Consider the following 19,737-nt stretch of genomic DNA (forward strand, 5'->3'; position numbering starts at 1 on the left):
TATGAAAAAAAGCTCAACATCACTGAGCATTAGAGAAATGCAAATTAAAACCACAATGAGATACCATCTCACACAGTCAGAATGGCTATTATTTAAAAGTCAAAAAACAACAGATGCTGGTGAGGTTACAGAGAAAAGGGAATGCTTCTACACTGTTGGTAGAAGTTGGGAGTGTCAGTTCATTTAGCCATTGTGGAAGACATTTTGGTGATTTCTCAAAAACCTAGAGGCAGTAATACCGTATGACCAAGCAATCCCATTACTGGGTATATACCCCAAGGAATATAAATCATTCCATTATAAAGATACACACACATATGTACATTGCAGCACTTTTCACAATAGCAAAGACAAAGAAAAAACTAAATGCCCATCAGTGATAGGCTGGATAATGAAAATGTGGTACATCTATACCATGGAATACTATGCAGCCACAAAAAGGAATAAGAGGCCCGGCACAGCGGTTCATACCTGTAATCCCAGCATTTTGGGAGGCTGAGGTGGGTAGATCATGAGGTCAGGAGTTCGAGACCAGCCTGGCCAATATGGTGAAACCCCGTCTCTACTAAAAATACAAAAAAAATTAGCTGGGCATGGTGGCACGCATCTGTAGTCCCAGCTGCTCAGGAGGCTGAGGCAGGAGAATCATGTGAACCTGGGAGGCAGAGGTTGCAGTGAGCCAAGATCACGCCACTGCACTCCAACCTGGGCAAAAGAGCAAGACTCTGTCTCAAAAAAAAAAAAAAGGGAAACAGATCATGTCCTTTGTAGGGACATGGATGGAGTTAGAAGCCATTATCCTCAGCAAACTAACATAGGAACAGAAAACCAAACACTGCATGTTCTCACTTGTAAGTGGGAGCTTAATGATGAGAACACATGAACACATAGGGGAATAACACACACTGGAGCCTGTTGAGGTCCAGGAGGAGGGAGACCATCAGGAAGAATAGCTCATGGGTGCTGGGCTTCACACCTAGGTGATGGGATGGTCTGTGCAGCAAACCACCGTGCCACACTTTTACCTATGTAACAAACCTGCACGTGTACCCTTGAAACTGAAATAAAAGTTGAAGGGAAAAAATTTTTTTTAAATAAAAATAAGCTGACATATCTCCAATACAGTCCTCATCAAGAACCCCAAACTCTGGCACAAATATTAGGTTGGTGCAAAAGTAATTGCGGTCCTTGCCATTGAAAGTAAAGACCGCAATTACTTTTGCACCAATCTAATACGTTGAGGGATGATTAGCAGAGATTGTGCTATACTTGGGGCAAATGCGCCTGGATGGGCTGATCAACAGCAAAAGCCCAGAGGTCCATGCGTTTCCTCCTTGCATGAGTTACTTTGCTGGGGACCTTCTTGGTCAAAGGCGAGGTTCCTGGTCAAGTGTGACATGGGGGTCATTTGTACTCTTAACATGTCTAGACCCATTATTTGAAAGAGCTCGCAGAAGACGCTGGGACAGTTCAATCGTATTAAATTACAGTTAACTCCGTATTTCATGACTTGGTTTATCTACATTAAAAAATCCAACAGTCACGAACGTGAGGGGCCAGCTCTCTTGACTTATTGAGCTCCGTAAGTGAGGGAAGTGACACATCTTTTGAAACCCTTTGGTGCAATTAACCTTTCGGGAAAGGAGAGCAACTTGCAGAGCAGATGAGTTGGAAACGGACGGGTCTTCGTGGCTCTGCAGAAAGCGTGTGATAAAAGGCGGTGGGAACTGGGTCTGCTCGGGTGTTACTTAAGACAATAGACCTACAGCAAGGGCCTCTTTTTGCAAAGCAATTTAGATCAGCCCACAGTGATTGCTTGAGGACTTTTAATATGCAGATGTATCAGGGAGAGGAACCGTTAAACATTTCTGATTTTTTTTTTTTTTGAGATGGAGTCTCACTCTGTCCTGCAGGTTGGAGTGCATTGGTGCAAACTTGACTCACTGCAACCTCTGCCTCTCGGGTTCAAGCAATTCTCCTATCTCAGCCTCTTGAGTAACTGGGACTACAGGTGCCCGCCACCATGCCCAACTAATTTTTGTAGTTTTTGTAGAGACAGGGTTTCACCATATTGGTTAGGCTGGTCTTGAACTCCTGACCTCAGGTGATCCACCCACATCGGCCTCCCAATGTGTGGGGATGACAGGCCTGAGCCCCCGTGCCCGGCCTTCTGAACATTTTAGACGTGGTATTTCTGAAACAGACACCCCTAGGGAGTGAGAATGATGCTCACGGAAGACAAAACCCTTCCGGCAGGTGGACTTAGGTTTCAGTCCTGCTTCTGCTCTCATCCAGCTGTGTGACCCTGGACAAGGTGCTCAGCGTCCCTGAGCTTGTGTCCCCTCTGTGAAGTGGGGGTGCACAGTACCCCCCAGGCTCCTCCAGGTACCCTCCGCTCCACCCAGGCTGAACTTCAGCCTTCCCCACCTCAGCTTGCTGCTGCCTCTGCCGGCCCCTGCCCCTGTGTCTTTCAACACCTACTCCTCCTTCCTGACTCCGTACAGAGCAAAGACTTTCCTGACCACACCCCCCATGTTGCCACTCTCACCCCCTCACTCCTTGACCCCCTGACCTTGAGGCTCCATCATCCAGCCAAGCCCCCGGGACACTCGTGCACGTTCTTAGGCGCATGGCCGTCTGTCTTGCTGAGGCACACAGTGCACAAAGGCAGCGTGCATCCAGGTTTAGAAGGCCCATGGCACACAGGGTGGTGATGCTGGGCCCTGGGGCACCGTGGCGGGTTTGCTCCCTGCCTCCTTTGAGTTCACAGCCAGGGAGAAGGAGACACACCAAATGGCAGGTGTGCGTTCCTGAGGTCCTGACACGCTGCTCCCTGCTCTGAAGGGGCATGCAGTAGACTGAGAGGGCGTAGCAGGGGCTTGGCCCAGACTGAAGGGTCGGGTGGGTTTCCCTGAGGACAGGGGATTGGGTTTGTGGGAGTTGCCTCTAAGAGGAGACAGGAGAGAGCAGCACAGGCAGAGGGAACACGGGAAACAGGAGGCGTGCGGGTGCTGGTTCGAGCTGCTGCCAGCTGCAGATGGACAAACCTTTTCCTTGTGGAGCCTCTATTCTTGCAGGGATATTCAGACAGGGAACAAAATAGTGAAATGCCTGGCGTGTTTAGTGTGATAAATGCCACAGGGGCAATAAACCAGGAAAGAAGGAGGGGATAGCGAGCTGAGGAGGGGTGCACTTGTGAGTATGTTCGTCAGGGAAGATGCCCTGGGAAGGTGACACGCAGGGGTAGAGACCTGGCGGCCAGGTAGGGGGAATCTGGGAGCAGAGGTTCCTGGGCAGAAGGGTTGTGCATGGCCAGGTGATGTGGAAGGAGTCTAAGGAGTAAGAAGCCAGCACTGTGGAGGGGGCAGGCGGTGTGGGCTGGGGTCAGAGCAGGGAGCTGGACCAGGTAGGCTGTGAGCCCGAGGGGGTTACTGTCTTTTACTCACAATGACAAGAGGGGCCTGGAGCCCTGAGCATAGGGTCTGTCTGTCAGGGCAATTGACTTCAGCTCTAAACAGCATTACTCTGGCTGCCATGTGGACTGTGGCCTGGAGGTCAGACGAGGGCAGAGTGGGCGGGGAGAGCAGACCCAAGGGGTTGACTGGGCTGTGATCCCGGGCAAGGGAGGTGATCAGGAGAGATGGAATCATGAATGTCTCAGAGTTGGAGCCCACAGAATGTGCTTGTGGTGTGGGATGTGGAAGAGAAAGGGGGAGCAAAGATGAGAAACTGGCCAGAGAGAGGAGGCAGCGTGCTATGGGAGAAGCGAGGATGGAATTGGCGTCAGGCCTGATGGATTGAGAATGCCACAGCTGGATGTGCAAGGGACAATGTGGAATGGGAGATGGGTGGCCAGGGCTGGAGCCCAGAGGAGAGGCCCCTGGAGGTCCCATGCATGGAGAGTGGCCTGAACTGGCAGGGGTGCAGCTGGGAGAGGGCTGAGTTCTGGGTCTTCCTGGTGTTGGGAAGTCAAGGAGATGAGGAGAAACCATAAAAAAGCAACTGGGCAGCCACTGATCACGTGGGAGGAGAACCTGGAGCCATCTGAGGCCTGGATCCTTTGTCACTGTGTATGTGCATCCTTTGATGAAAGAAGAAAACCACATTGGTTGAATTCATGTAACTAAATGTATCCACCTTTTTATCGCCAGTTTCCACTTTGTGCTCTGGTTAAGAGATCCTTACCTATCCCACGGTAACAAAAATATTAACCTGACCGGGCACGGTGGCTCACACCTGTAATCCCAGCATTTTGGAAGGCTGGGGCGGGCAGATCACCTGAGGTCAGGAGTTCAAGACCAGCCTCGTCAACATGGCAAAACCCTATCGTAGACTAAAAATCCAAAAATTAGCCAGGCATGGTGGCAGGGTGACTGTAGTCCTAGCTACTCTGGAGGCTGAGGCAGGAGAATCGCTTGAACCAGGGAGGCAGAGGCTGCAGTGAGCTGAGATTGGACCACTGCACTCCAGCCTGATTGGCAGAGCGAGACTCCATCTCAAAGAAAAAAAAATTAACCTATATCCTCTACTACAGGTTTTTAAGTTTTCACTTTATGTTTTAATACAACTGAGATAATTTTTTTTCATTTATAGAAAGCACAGATCCACAATTGTTTTTGTATGAACGAACAGTTTTCCCAACACCATGTTTTGAATTCTGTGAGTTCCTCACTGACCTGCAACACCCAGGCTGTTGGGTATGCGCTGTTCCCACACAGACGTGGGGCTGTTTCTGGCCTCCATTCTGTTCCATCGGTCTTTCCTTTTTCCCCATCCTTGAATTGATACCTCCGTATGTAAGTTACTTTAGCTTTAAGTGTCTTGATGTTGGTCAGGGCAAGCCCTCCCACCTGGTTCCTCTTCCTCAGGGGTGTCTGCCTTCATCTTAGCCCTGGCTTACCAAGGAGATGTTAGCATCGTCTGGTGAATTTCCACAAAGAACTCTGCTGAAATTTGTATTGGAATTGCATTAAATCATTATATCTCTATGGGGAGGAATAACAGCTTCTCAATATTGAGCCTCCCAAAGTACCGACGTATTCTGTCTGTCTCTCAAAGTAGATTTTCTTTACTGTCTTTAATTTAGTTCTATAATTTTCTGCCTAGAGGTCTTTTGTATCCTTAAGTTCTTTATATTTTTATTATGATAAAATGTTTCCAGTGGTATTTTCCTAAGTTACACTTTCTGTTTATTGCTAGTGTAGCTACCTTGCTAAATTCTCTTATTAATTCTAATAATGTGTCAGATTCTTTTGAGTGTAAATAATACACTCAAATAATATCTGTGAATTATGGCAGTCAGAGTTTCCTTTCTGATCTCCATACTTCCATTTCTTTTTCTTGCCTTATAGCAATGTCTAGAACCTACAGTTCCACATTGAAGAGAAACTGTAATAGATAGCTAAAAGATGTTTTGTCCTTGATTTTAACAGAAATGTTTCAAAAATGTCAAGCTTCGATATGTTTTCTCAAGCCACTTTTGTAGATATTGTTTATTAAGTATAGAAGTTCCCTTTTATTCCTATTTGGCTAAGAACTGTTTACCATGAACAGATGTTGAATTTTATCCAGTGCTTTTCCTGTATCTATTGAGATTACACGTGTAGTTTTTTGGGTTCAATTTCTCAATATAGTGAATTACATTAACGGACTTTCTAATGTTAAACTAAACTTGAATTCCTGGTATATGCCAAACTTGCTCATGAGGTGTGGAAAGTGATTTTACAGTACAGGATTCAGTTTGCAAGTTTTTATTGTATAATTTGCATTCATGAATTTTCTTTTCTCTTACTGTCTGTGTCTGGCTTTGGTGTCAATATTAACCAGCTTTGGAGATGGCATTTTTAGTTAATCCCCATTTTCTGTTTTTCCAGAATAATTTGGGTAAGATTGGAGCTACCCATTTATTGAACATTGAGTAGAAATGCTTATAAAGCCACCAAGGCCCAGCATTTGCTTTATGGGAAGATTTTTTTAACTGCTAAATTTCTTTCAGGATTATAGAGCCATTCAGGCTTTCTTCATTTTGTCAGTTTGGGTGGCTTATCTTTTCTACAGAAATCTGTCCATTTTTCTCCAAGTTTTCAAATTTATTAGCATAAAATCATTGACAGTGTCCTCTTATCTTTTTAATGTCTGCTGAATCTATAGCTATACCTTATTTTTTCTTTCTAATATTATGTTTCTCCTGGCTTAATCTTGCCAGAATTTGCCTATTTTGTTAGTCTCTTCAAATTATCAACTTTTCATTTAGTTGATATTAAATTTCTATTAATTTCTGCTCTTTATTATTCCTTCGGCTTTAGTATAAGTTAGACAAAGCTTTCTCATTTCAGCTGTTCTTCTTTTCTTAATGAGCATTTAAAAGTATATATTTCCTTCTAATTACCACTTTAGCTGCATCCAAGTTTTGATATGTAGTTTTAAATTATAATTCAGTTCTCCATAGTTTTTATTTCCATTTTGATTCCTTCCTTGATCCATAAAACATTTAAAAGTGCTTTCTTTTGTTTCCAAATACATGGATTTTTAAAGTTATTAATTTGCCAGTTAACTCCATTTTAATCAGAAAATATAATCTGAATGACATCAGTTCTTGGAAATATTTTGAGAACTGATGTTTGGTCATTTTTTTATGAATGTTCCCTTTGTGGGTGGATAGTATGCACAGCCTCCAGTGGCTGAACGAAGGGTTCCACATATGCTGAATAAAAGCTCGTTATATATGCCCTTCAAAAACTCATCATCCTTTTTGTCTCTTTGGCCCATCCATCACTAAGCGGTATGTTGAAATCACTCACTATAGTAATAGATGTATCCATTTCTTATTCTGTCCATTTTTATTACCACGTATATATGTGCACTCATGGTTAGTTCTTCTTTAAATTAAATGTGTGCAGATTCAGAACTCATATCCTCCTAGTGAGTTGACTTTTTTTTTTTTGGAGATGGAGTCTCGCTCTGTCACCCAGGCTGGAGTGCAGTGGCTTGATCTCGGCTCACTGCAGCCTCCACCTCCTGGGTTCAAGCAATTCTCCTGCCTCAGGCTCCCAAGTAGCTGGGTTTACAGGCACACACCACCACGCCCAGATAATTTTTGTATTTTTAGTAGAGGCGAGGCTTCACCATGTTGGCCAGGCTGGTCTCAAACTCCTGACCTCAAGTGATCTGCCTGCCTCAGCCTCCCAAAGTGCTGGGATTACAGGTATGAGCCACCATGCCTGGCCTTGAATTGACCCTTTAATCATTACATAATAGCCCTCTTTATGCCTGGAAAATAATTTGTGGCCTAAAGTCTATCTTATGTGATATTAGTATAACTACCCCAGTTTTTGTAAATTTAATATTTGCTTGGTATATCTACTTCCAACTTTTTAAAACACTATTTGGCCCTTCTGTAGCTTGTGTTTTATATGCATTTATTACAAATGTCAATGGTCTCAGCTCACTGCAACCTCCACCTCCCAGTTCAAGCGATTCTTCTGCCTCAGCCTCCGGAGTAGCTGGGATTATAGATGAGCACCACCATGCCCGCCTAATTTTTGTATTTTTAGTAGAAACGGGGTTTCACCATGTTGGCCAGGCTTGTCTCAAACTCCTGACCTGAAGTGATCTACCTGCTTCAGCCTAATCCCAAAGGACTGGGATTACAGACATGAACCACCTTGCCTAGCCGGATTTTTAAAAATTATAATCTAATAATCTCATTTATTTATGTGGATGTTTGATCCATTTACATTTGCTGTGATTACTGATATTTCTGAATGGATTTCTGTCATCAAATGTGCTTTCCATTTAATGCTCATCTCTTTTATATTGTTTTCTTTATTTTATTTTAATTAATTATTTATTTAATTTTTTTTTTTTTTTTTTTTTTTTTTTTTTTTTTTTTTGAGACAGAGTCTCGCTCTGTCACCCAGGCTGGAGTGCAGTGGCATGATCATGGCTCACTGAAAACTCTGCCTCCTGGGTTCACGCCATTCTCCCACCTCAGCCTCCAGAGTAGCCAGGACTACAGGCGCCCGCTACCATGCCCGGCTAATTTTGTGTTTGTATTTTCAGTAGAGACAAGGTTTCACCATGTTAGCCAGGATGGTCTCGGTCTCCTGACCTTGTGATCCATCCGCCTCAGCCTCCCAAAGTGCTGGGATTACACACGTAAGCCACCGCGTCTGGCCTTTTATATTGTTTTTTAAACTCTTATTATCTTATTTTGGATTACGCTTTTTTTTTTTTTTCCTTTTTTTTCTCCAGGCTTGAGTGCAGTGGCATGATCACGGCACACTGCAACCTCAACTTCTCTGGCTCGAACTGTCCTCCCACCTTAGCCTCCCAAGTAGCTGGGACTACAGATGCACGCCAACACCTTCAGCTTATTTTTATGGTTTGTTGGTTGGTTTTTTGTAGAGACTGGGTTTTGCCATGTTGCCCAGGCTGGTCTCAAACTCCTGAGCTCAAGTGATTCACCTGCCTCAGCCTCCCAAAGTGCTGAGATGACAGGCGTGAGCCACTGCACCTGGCCAGACTGAGATTTTTAAAATTCCTTTTTTCCCACTATTGGTTTGGAAATTATATATCTATTTCTGTTATTTTAACCAAAAGGTGGTTATTGCCCTTGAAATTTTATCATATGTAACAAAACAAAGTCAAAAGTTCATCAGCCTTTTCATTGTTCTCTTTTGCCAATTGGCTTTCAAGGTTTTGTTCACCTGCCTGTAGGGTTAGCAGCTTTCCTGGCCCTCGTGGTTTCCTGTACTTCCTCGTGAGCTCTACAGGGCACATGATATTGAGTTGCCATAACTCCGATTTTCCCCTAGGTTTCATTTCATTACTATTTGTTGTTTTAGATCTATCTTGTTTTTTCCTCCACAGATTAATCATTAGACTGTTTCATATAGTGGGCATTTATTTGGTGTCCCCTTCTTCACTCTTCACCCCTTAGACCTTTCTTCTGAGATCATTTTCTTTCTCCATAAAGTATTTCCTTTAGTTAAGATCTTAAAGTTGCTCAGTTTTTATCTGAAAATATCTTTTTTGCCCATATTTTTGAAAGGTAACTTTTCTGCATAGAGAATTTTATTTTACTTTATTTATTATCTTTTTTTTTTTTTTCTTTGAGATGGAATCTCACTCTGTTACCCAGGCTGGAGTGCAATGGCGTGATCTCAGCTCACCACAACCTCTGCCTCCTGGGTTCAACTGATTCTCCTGCCTCAGCCAAATAGCTGGGATTACAGGCACGCACCTTCACACCTGGCTAATTTTTTGTATTTTTAGTAGAGACAGGTGTTTCGCCATGTTGGCCAAGCTGGTCTCGAACTCCTGACCTCAGGTGATCAGCCCGCCTCAGCCTTCCAAAGTACTGGGATTACAGGCATGAGCCACCACACCTGGCCTGAAATTATCTTTATTTGACCATATTTTCTAAAGGTAACTTTTCTGGGTAGAGAATTTAAATTGACAATGATTTCCTCTCAATTTTTAAAAAATATCATTCCACCATCTTCTGGCTCCCGCTGATACTGCTTTTCAGGTCGCACCTTTGTGTTCTGCTAAACATGTCCACGGCATCTGAAACTGTGTGTAGGACCCACCAAACCACGTGTTAGCAAGCCCTCCAGGTGGTTCTGATGTGCTTAGGTTTGACAAGGACTGTTGTACTCTACCTTCAGGTTCATTCTCTCTCTCCTAACCTGTGTCTCATCTGTTGCTTAATCTATACATTGTATGTTTTAAAATTTATCAGTGGGCCGGGCGCGGTGGCTCACACCTGTAATCCCAGCACTTTGGGAGACCAAGGCGGGCGGATCACGAGGTCAGGAGATCAAGATCATCCTGGCTAACATGGTGAAACCCTATCTCTACTAGAAATACAAAAAATTAGCCTGGAGATTTTTCTAGGCCTGGAGATCTTGGCATAATGAGCCAGGTTACCTGATGGGCTGTATCTTCAGCACAAGGCTGGATGAGGAAAACCCGCAAGGCTCTGAGCTCGGACTGGGCACAGACCTGGAGCTCATGGCCTGGAGTCTGTGAAACCATTTTGGTTTCTCCATCATGGAACCCCAAGGTGGAGGAACTGAAGCAACGTTGGGCTGGCAGCATCCTTGGCACTTGGAAGAAGCAAACCCTAATCATCTGCGTAGAAAATCATACTCAGTCCAGGCCCCTCGGGATTTCCCCCAGATTAAATTCAGCCAAATATAAGCTCTTTCATGAAATAAAAATCACTAAACACATGAAGAGGCAAGTCACCATAAACATGAGTTGGCAAAAACAAGCTAAGACAGATTTAGACTTCAGATATTTGATATTAGCTAGAGAATTTAACAGGATTATATGTAAAATAGTTAAAGAAGTAGACATGTGTATTAAAATGGATGAAAAGCAATGTATAAAATAGCTAAAGGAGTAAACACTGGTATTAAAAATCAGCAAGGAGCAAGATAATATCAGAACTGACAAGTCAGACTTTTTTCATTTAAACAGACACATAGACTTCCTTGAAATTAAAAATATAATCATTAATAATTTTTTTTTTCTTTTTTTTTTTTTTGAGACAGAGTCTCACTCTATCGCCCAGGCTGGAGCACAGTGGCACAATTTCGGCTCACTGCAAGCTCCGCCTCCCGGTTTCACACCATTCTCCTGCCTCAGCCTCCTGAATAGCCAGGACTGCGGGTGCCCGCCACCATGCCCGGCTAATTTTTTAAAATTTTTATATTTATTTTTAGTAGAGACGGGGTTTCACCATGTTGGCCAGGATGGTCTCGATCTCCTGACCTCATGATCTGCCCGCCTCAGCCTCCCAAAGTGCTGAGATTACAGGCGTGAGCCACTGCACCCGGCCCTGAATATCTTTTTTATCTGATTTATCTGCAGACTTTTTTGTTGCTTTGTGTATTGTTCAGGGTTCTTAGTTGCAGATTGCAGTATCCACACAGGCAAGTTTAAGCAGAAAGAGGTTTTTTTGAAGGGTATTAGGATCTTGCAGAAGCTCTGGAAGGGCTGGAGAACCAGGGAGGATGTCCCCACATCCAAGAACGTGGCAGCCAAGAGAAACCCAGCCCAACCAGGAGGCTCTTCCAGAAGAAACCCACTGCCACTGCCTCCCAGTAGAGCTCAGCAGCTGTGGTGCTAAGGGGATGGGACCAAACCCCTCTGCCACCAGCGGACCAGAAGAGCTGATCACCAGCCGGGCTCATTGCTTCCTTCCACCTTGCAGGCAGTTGTGTCTGTTGTATCTGCTACAGAGAAAAATGGGCACAGGAGCTTTTAGCTGCCCAGCCTCTGTAGTTCAAGAAGGCAGACCACATCCAGAGACATGAGGAGGGGTGGCCTGGCTAGGAGCCGAGAACTCCTCCTGTAGCTATGGGGCAGGAGCATAGGTGCAGTCAATTTGATGTAATGTGTGTTTTCTCTATGAAATATGGGATAAGATTAACAGGTGAGAGTGAGGGGACCATAGTGGATATTTAAGAAGAGGAAATGGTGTGGAGGGGTTGCCACAGAGAGCAGCAAGGGACATTTACTGGGGAAGGGTTGTGGGCGTGTCTGGTAGTTACAGCAGGAGCTTCCCCAGTAAGCTCAGGGGGAGGCTGGGGAGGGAGGAGTGAGAGTGAGGAAGCAGCTGTGTGGGGTCCAAGCTTTGTTCAGGAGGGAGGTGAGGGCTGGGCAGGATGAAGGATAGGGTAAAACAAAGTGGTGGGTGGACGCAGAGCTGGTCTCAAGGAGGAGGGTGAAGACACGGAGGTGAAGGTTGGAGAGAGAAATGTCTAAACGAGGAGAGGCCAGAAGAGAGGCCTGTGGGCTTGGTGCGGGATGGGGGCTGCCAGAGGGTCTTCTCAGCATTCCTGCACCACCCTCAGCTCACATCAGTGCCTGCCTGGGAGGGGTCCCTTTCCCTCTCTTGCTGCCTTTGCTGGTGCTGGGCTCCTGATGGGGTAGGGGCATCCTGGACCTTGGGTGAAGCTTCCTCACTGCTCCAGCCCCTTCCAGCCCACTCTGCCTCTTGTCTCTGGCGGCTATTGGGCTCATCCCCTCAGACCTCTGCTTTATAGATCCTGGGCCCAAGGGGTTGCTTTCCATTCTGCAAGGATGTTGATCCTTCCCCTCCCCCAGAGCCTGGGTGGGGTTCCCAGTGGAGGAAGGAGGGGTTCCTACCCCTGTCCTAGAGGCAGAGAGTTGAGTGTGTTTCCACAGCAGCTTAAGGCTTCTACATCCTATAGGGGGTAGAAGTGGCCCCACACACACACACTCTCTCACCTCGGGCTTGCAGGTGGATCCAGAGCACCAGCAGAGGCGTGAGAAGGGGGGGGGGGCAGAGGCGTGAGAAGGGCGGGGGACAGAGGCGTGAGAAGGGCGGGGGGCAGGTGTGAGTCGCCCTGGTTCTTAGGTCCCCCAGCTGTCCTAGACTGACATGGCAGACTGCACGTAGCCTTCAGAATTTGTTCCAAGATGAACTGACTTCTTCTCCCCTCTTTGGTGACTGCCACCACTTCCTCCCACACCTTGCCAGGGGTGAGAGCCAGTGGCATGTCTGGCTGTCCTTGGAGACTGGAGCTCTGGAGTTCCATCCCTCCCTTGGTTCCCTGTGAGCCCACACTCATGGGCTCGGGAAGTACTGCGGCTGCAGGTTGCCTGAGTTGTCCCTGTGGATGGCAAGTAGCCCTCTCTTGCTGCTTTTCTGCATCATAAGCAGAGTCAGGACCCATGGTGGTGTCTTTCTCAGGGTTCAGCTGGTGGCTTAAGGAGATGGGACAATTGAGCAGGCACGGACCTCACCACGCTAATGAAACTCACTTGCTTTTGACGCTTTCATAGTCCAGTAGCACCTTGCCCACGTTTCATGTCAAGCTCACTGGCTGGCAGTTTTTCAGAATCCAGGCTCCCCGGTGTCTGTCCGGCCTCGTGGTGTCCGTCAGCCCCCATCCTGGCACCGTGAGGCCCACTGGTGTTCTAGGTGCCTCCGTGGAGACTGGAGGCCACGTGCGGCCCAGGGCTATTTCCTCCGGTGATGCCTCCTCCACCCTCCCATTCTGAGGCCCTTCAATTAAAATAGGATGAAAATAGGATTCCTGTGATCCCTCAAGGCCTCCTCTGCACCACAGAATTTTTTTTTTTTTTTTTTTTTTTTTTTTTTTTTGAGATGGAGTCTCACTCTGTCACCCAGGCTGGAGTACAATGGCGTGATCTTGGCTTACTGCAGCCTCCACCTCCCAGGTTCAAGAGCTTCTCCTGTCTCAGCCTCCTGAGTAGCTGGACTTACAGTCTCCCACCACCATGCCCAGCTAATTTTTGTATTTTTAGTAGAGATAGGGTTTCACCCTGTTGGCCAGGCTGGTCTCAAATGCCTGACCTCAGGTGATCCTCCTGCCTCAGCCACCCAAAGTGGCGGGATTACAGGCGTGAGCCACCGCACCCAGCCTGCACCACAGAATTTAATTAGGGAGTTGGCCAGCCCCAGCCACCCTGTTAGAAGAGGAGGTCCTTAGGTGGGAGCCCTGGGATTGTCTCCCGCCAAGCTTCATTTTCACGGCATTTGTCAGCACACACACCGACCTCCCTTGGTGTTTATCCTTCACAGCATGATCTTCCGCCTCCTCAGCTCCGAGTCCAGCTCAAACAGGAGGGCTCAAGGCTGCCGGGTCCTCCCTTGCGGGGCTTGTCCTCTTCTGCTCCGAGAGAGGGCCTCAGGAGAAGGGGTCAGAACAGGGTTCCGCCCCTTCCATCGCTCTCACCTTGAAGCATCCTTCCCCTGGGTCTGACCAGTCTGACCATGTGAGTCTCTTAGGAACTTCAGCCAGTGAGCAAACATGTATCACGTATTGAGCACCTGCTGTATACCCCTTTGCCAGATGTTTGACACTTAAAGTTGATTCTCAGAGGACCCTGCAGGGAGCTTCCAGGCTGGGAGCGGTAGGGGGAGACACTACCTGCAGAGGCGGTTTCGGCACCACGAGGGAAGGTGTCAGGGGGCTGTCTGCCCAGTGGTTTTGGTCCATGGTCCTGGAGTTCACAGAGGTGGCGGAGCTGATTCCTGTCTGGCGGGTTACTGCACTTGGCGCTGGTGAGGTCTGAGATGCCGAAGTCACATCCTCAAGGTCCCCTCACTTCTCCACTGAATGGTTTTTTCTCGTTGGTCAGAGTGCAATCAGCATGAATCTACATGTGTAGTAAAATGATGTCAGACTGCACCTGCACTGCGCCCACACCCACCTCCTGGTTCTGCTGTTTTCACTTAAGACGGAGCCTTGGGAGCAACTGCAGGAAGGGTGCAGGGACCTCACTGTACTGTCCTTGTCACCTCCTGCAAGTCTCTAGTTATTTCTAAATAAAAAGTAAAAAGATAAATTGAGAACCTTGTCCCAAACTAAACCTTTCTGACTTTGCACCCCTCCAACCCCAACTTCCGTACCCCTCCCTGCTTCTTCTGAGGATTCAAATCAAGCCCAAGACAGTCACTCTAATTTGCTTTGGAAAACCCCAGTGGAGACCCAGAAGCAGCTTTGTTTCTGGCAGAGCCCGGGCTTCCAGGGGAAAGTGCAGGATGGGAAGGAAGGAACCAGGGTTTGAGCCTCCCCTCACCTCTCTGGAGACTGCCTCTCTGTCAGCTATGCTGGAGGCTGGGGCTCCGTCTGGCTTTCGGGGCTGTACAAAAATCAAGTAGGAAGGAGCTGCCTTTCTTCTCGGCTCCCTGAAAGCCCTCCAGTCACCAAAAGTGGCCCGTTTAGGATGAATTCAGTCATTTTGTTCTATCTGCACGGTGTGTGGTTTTGATACAGTCTGTGGCATCAGACAGCAAAAATACAAAGCCATAAACTGCTCCCTGGTTTTCCACATGCCTCCCTTTTCATCTTGTGTGAAGACATTTTTTGCCCTTAGGGTGAAATAAATCGTGGATGCAAATGCAGGGGCTGAGGGCTGCGTCACCTGGTGAGCTGTTTGCAGAACTCAGGTGTACCTGGAAGGGTGAGAAATGAGTCTGACTGGGCTTCCCTGGGACGAAGGTGGGTGGGGGCTCTGATTTGCATTTTCTCGCAAATGTTCGAATACACTGCAGCTCAGGCACTGTGACTAATCACAAGATTTAATGGCCTTAAAGTGCTCACTGAAGGCCCAATTCAATTAAAAAATGTCCTGCAGAAGCCATGAATAATCCTCTTGTCTTTGCTTTTCCAGAGTCTTCCTGAGGCCTCCTCCGAGCGAAGGCCAAATGGGCATTTATTTTTTTAATTTTCTTCTTCACCAGTCACGTGAGCGCCCACCTCCTGCGAGGCCGGCCCGTCCCACTTCTCTCTGGCACAGGTGCGACGCTGCCTGTGTTTGCACTGACACCTGAGAAATGACTTCTGCTCCTTCTCCAGTTTGACAGACTCTGGAACGAGATGCCAGTCAATGCCAAGGGGAGGCTGAAATACCCGGACTTCCTGAGCAGGTTCAGTTCCGAGAGAGCAGCCACACCAACAGCCACTGGTGACTCAGCCGCGTCCCAGAGAGGGAGCAGTGTCCCCAACATCTCGGAAGGCATCAGATCTGCCCTCTCATTGCCCAATCAGGAGCTGAGACCAGGGTCAAAGTCGCAGAGTCACCCCTGTGTGAGTTCTCCTTCCTGCCCGCTGTCCCAGGCCGCCTCATGCCACATCCACAAATCCCACTGGGACAGGGACTTCGGGGGCCCTGGTGTGGCCTGGGGTTGAGTGGCGGGTACTTACCATCCAATCCCTGGGAGGGGGCAGACGTGGGGATAGGAACGGTGGAGGAGTGGGATGGAAAGGAGGCAAGAGTGGGTGCAAGGTGGGAAAGGGAGCGAGAGGCAGGGCGGGAGGCATCTGGCGGCAGTGCAGTGGTGCTGCCGGCACCTCCGCGCAGAAGGCAAGGCCCTGTGGTCATCTGCGGGCCGCCATCCCTTGAGGCAAGTTATACCCGTTTTCCAGTTGAACAAAGTGAGGCTCTAAGAGGCATTCTCGTGTGATCTTGGTCCCTCGGACGTGAAGCGACCTGATTTTAAGCCCAGGCCTGTCAAATTACACCGCCTGGAGCCCTGGCTGAGCCACCCCAGGCCTGGGATGGAGGAAGGTGCCTAGGCTCGCCAAGGCTCTTTTCTTGTCTGCAGGAAGGGATGGCAACGTCTCAGGACAGGGTGGTTGAGAGAATGCACATGAAGCTACCATCCTTGTGCGTGACCTTGACCTTGGCTAGTCCATTCTCATTAACTCCATGCAAGTTTGTTGCACACCTACTGTGTGCTGGGTATTTTCTATAGCTGAGAATGAACTAAGCTTCCTGCTATTGTGGAGTTTGTGTTCTTTTAGGGGATAATAAGCAAGAAAAGCAGTATGCATAAGTGTTTATTACATTAAAAGGCGGTAGGTAGAGCAGAAGGAAGGGGGTCAGGAGCACCCCAAAGATGCCTGTGTCCTAATCCTTGAAAGTTGTGACTATGTTGTCTTACATGGCCAGGGAAGTTAAGGTTGCAAACAGAACTGAAGTTGTTAATCAGCTGGCTTTGGGGAGATTATCCTGGAGTATGCAGGTGGGCTCAGGGTAATTACATGGGTCTTTAACTGGGAATCCAGAGGCAGAAGGCTCAGGGTTAGAGAGATGCAATCTGAGAAAGATTCCACTTAACGCTGCTGGCTTTGGAGAGAGAGGAAGGGGCCACAAGCCAAAGAGTGTGGGAAGCCTCTGGACACCTTGATTTTAGTTTGGTGAGACCCAATTCAGACTTCTGACCTCCAGAACTGTAAAGATAATAAGTTGGTGTTGTTTTAAGCCGCTAAATTCATGGAAATCTGTTACAGCAACAGTAGGAGGCTGGAGGCCTGGAGGCTATGATGAGGACTTTGGCATTCACTTGAGGGATATGGAGCCTTTGCTTGTTTTTAAGCAGCAAAGTGACATAATCTGAGGGACTCTTTAAAGAACACTCTGGGGCTGGACGCAGTGGCTCACATCTGTAATCCCAGCACTTTGGGAAGCTGAGGCGAGTGGATCATGAGGTCAAGAGATCAATACCATCCTGACCAACATGGTGAAACCCCATCTCTACTAAAAATACATAAATTAGTCGGACATGGTGGTGGGTGTCTGTAGTCCCAGCTACTCGGGAGGCCAGGCAGGAGAATGTTGTGAACCCAGGAGGCGGAGGGTGCAGTGAGCCGAGATTGCGCCACTGCACTCCAGCCTGGGTGACAGAGTGAGACTCCATCTCAAAAAAAAAAAAAAAAAAAAAAAAGACTCTGGATGCTGGGTGTGTGGGTCGGTGAGGAGGTCTCACAGAGGCGATGGTGGCTTGGGATGGGGTGCTGGTGAGACTCTGGATGTATCTTCAAGGTAGAGCCAACAGGATTTCCTGAGGGATCAGATGTGGGATGGAGAGGGTGAGGGAGAGTCAAGGAAGACTTCTAAGGGTTCAGGTTGAGCAACTGGAATAAGGACCTAATTATCAACTGAGATGCAGGAGGCTTGGGGATTTGGGAGAAAAACCAGGAATACAATTGAATTGCATAAGTTACTAATTTAGATAACCGCTTGTCAAGGGGGCCTTCAGGAGAAAAACCTGGGCTAGAGTAGATCCACTCGCTTGTTTTTAAATAGAAAATACAATAAAGCAAAGAACGACCTCGTACTCGGTCCACATAATGTCAAAATAACAGATATTCTGGGAATGTTTATGGATTGGATATCTCGTGCCCATGACAAGTAAATCCCTTTTTTGGATAAGACTCTTCCACTAGTGAAAAATATGCCATTGTCACTTCTCTCTCTCTCTCTCTCTCTCACACACACACACACACACACACACACACACACCAGGAATATGTTTACATCATATCTCTGTAGATTTGAACCTTGGCTATATGGTTATTTCCAAAATTATTTTGCTTATTATGGCTTGGCACAAGTACATATAACCCACCAATGGAAATAAAAGCTACATTGTAAAATCATCATCTATGTTTTATTCTTCGTTTTATTTCTGGGCTAATTCTGCCTCTAAAATTGTGAACCTCAAAACCAGAGGTAGTGAGGTATTTTTGATGACTTCCGTTTTAAATCTTAAGTGAAAAGAGCCTTTTCTTTTCTTCCCTGCTAGACTCCAGCGAGCACCACTACGATCCCGGGCACTCCGCCCTTGCAGAACTGTGATCCCATAGAGAGCAGGCTCCGGAAGAGAATCCAGGGCTGCTGGCGCCAGCTCCTGAAAGAATGCAAGGAGAAGGACGTGGCCAGACAGGGGGACATCAGCGCCTCCGAGTTCCTGGGTTTGTTTTGATTCTATCCCCTTGGTGATATGTCGTCAGCCCCTGTGGCAAGAGGCTGTTCCCACTGGGCACAAAGCCACACCCGGGTGGAGACCAGGGAGCAGCAGAACAGGAAACCGGTGGGAACTTCTGGGTGGGTTGCGCAGTTTACTAAACAAAGGTGCCCAGGGAGGAGGATTCTGACCACCCGGCCCTCCCAGCAGGGGGCCCATCTGCATGGTAAAGTCAGCGCTGCACGAACTCTGAGCTTTGGAAATCACAGTGGTTGCCACCCTGGGCAGAGTGTGAATGTTCACAGACTCTGACTGCAGAAGGAAATGGAAAAGGTGGAGGAGGGCGGGATGAAGGGGACACTCCTGGGGCTCCATTCCCATCAACATCCACTTTTTGATGTTGTTTTGTTTTTCAGCATGTATCCTTTCATAAACTTTGAAAATTAAACCAGTGGGATTTATACTTCCAGTAAATGTTGCATCTTGGTTTTTTTGTTTTTTGTTGTTTTATTGTTTTGGGGGTTTTTTTGTTGTTTATTTGTTTGTTTTATAAACAGGGTCTCACTGTCACACAGGCTGGAGTACAGTGGTATGATCTCAGCTCACTGCAACCTCTGTCTTCTGGGTTCAAGTGATTCTCCCACTTCAGCCTCCCAAGTAGCTGGGATTACAGGTGTACATCACCATGCCTGACTGTCTTTGTATTTTTCGGTAGAGACTGGGTTTCACCATGTTGGCCAGGCTGGTCTCAAACTCCTGACCTCAAGTGATCTACCCACTTCAGCCTCCCAAAGTGCTAGGATCAGGTGTGACCCAACGCACCTGGCTCAGTTACATCTTGTTTATGCAACATTTACATTATGGGAAAATACATCTGACCATGTCACTCCTTGGCTTTTTAGCTCCCCCCCATACATGACTAATATACAGACTCCTTTTAAAGGAAAATGTTTTCTTTGAGAGCTTCCAATATTAATATAAATTACATTTATCATAATCATGGCTTTAAAATGCACAAATGAAACCAAGTGTAAACTCTTTAAGTTAGAGCCTATTTTAAAAAACACTTGGAAATTAAGTATAAAAAATCTGAAATCAGTAATATTCAAATGTTGTTCCACTGATTTAATGTAACATGTTTTGCTGAAGCCAAAACACGCATGTTGGTTGTTGTATGCATTGGAGTTCCCCCCTTTTTTTTAGTTAATTCTTTGATTTTGAGAGTGATAAGCCTTCACTGTGTCACTGTCCTTATTGCTATTGCTGGTTTTTTCTTTTCAACCGTGAACTCATTTCAGCCCCCACTCAGTTATTATCATAGGCTTGTCAGACGTTAGTCACACATCCAAAATTCAATACCGTCAAAAAAAGCCGACTGCTTTCCAAAGGTCATTCTGTATGGTCTCCTCACTGCTGATGGCCTTCTGTGAGTCGGAGCATCAGAGGCATGTATGGGCCAGTTCCTTGGGGTTCCGTGG

The 19,737-nt window shown here is 47.0% G+C and overlaps 1 protein-coding gene across 5 annotated transcripts in view; it reads left to right on the plus strand.

The window, feature by feature from the left end:
- EFCAB6 (EF-hand calcium binding domain 6) overlaps window positions 1-19,737 on the plus strand; it is a 315,225-nt gene that overhangs the window by 281,883 nt on the left and 13,605 nt on the right. For all 5 annotated transcript variants that reach the window (XM_007976025.3, XM_038007346.2, XM_073006632.1 and 2 more), the window contains 2 exons: window positions 15,366-15,596; window positions 18,098-18,266. In XM_007976025.3, coding sequence (XP_007974216.3) covers window positions 15,366-15,596; window positions 18,098-18,266 — 400 coding nt within the window. The remainder of the gene's footprint in view (window positions 1-15,365; window positions 15,597-18,097; window positions 18,267-19,737) is intronic.

The sequence above is a fragment of the Chlorocebus sabaeus genome, chromosome 19 (assembly GCF_047675955.1).
Source record: "Chlorocebus sabaeus isolate Y175 chromosome 19, mChlSab1.0.hap1, whole genome shotgun sequence".
NCBI classification, from domain to species: Eukaryota; Metazoa; Chordata; class Mammalia; order Primates; family Cercopithecidae; genus Chlorocebus; species Chlorocebus sabaeus.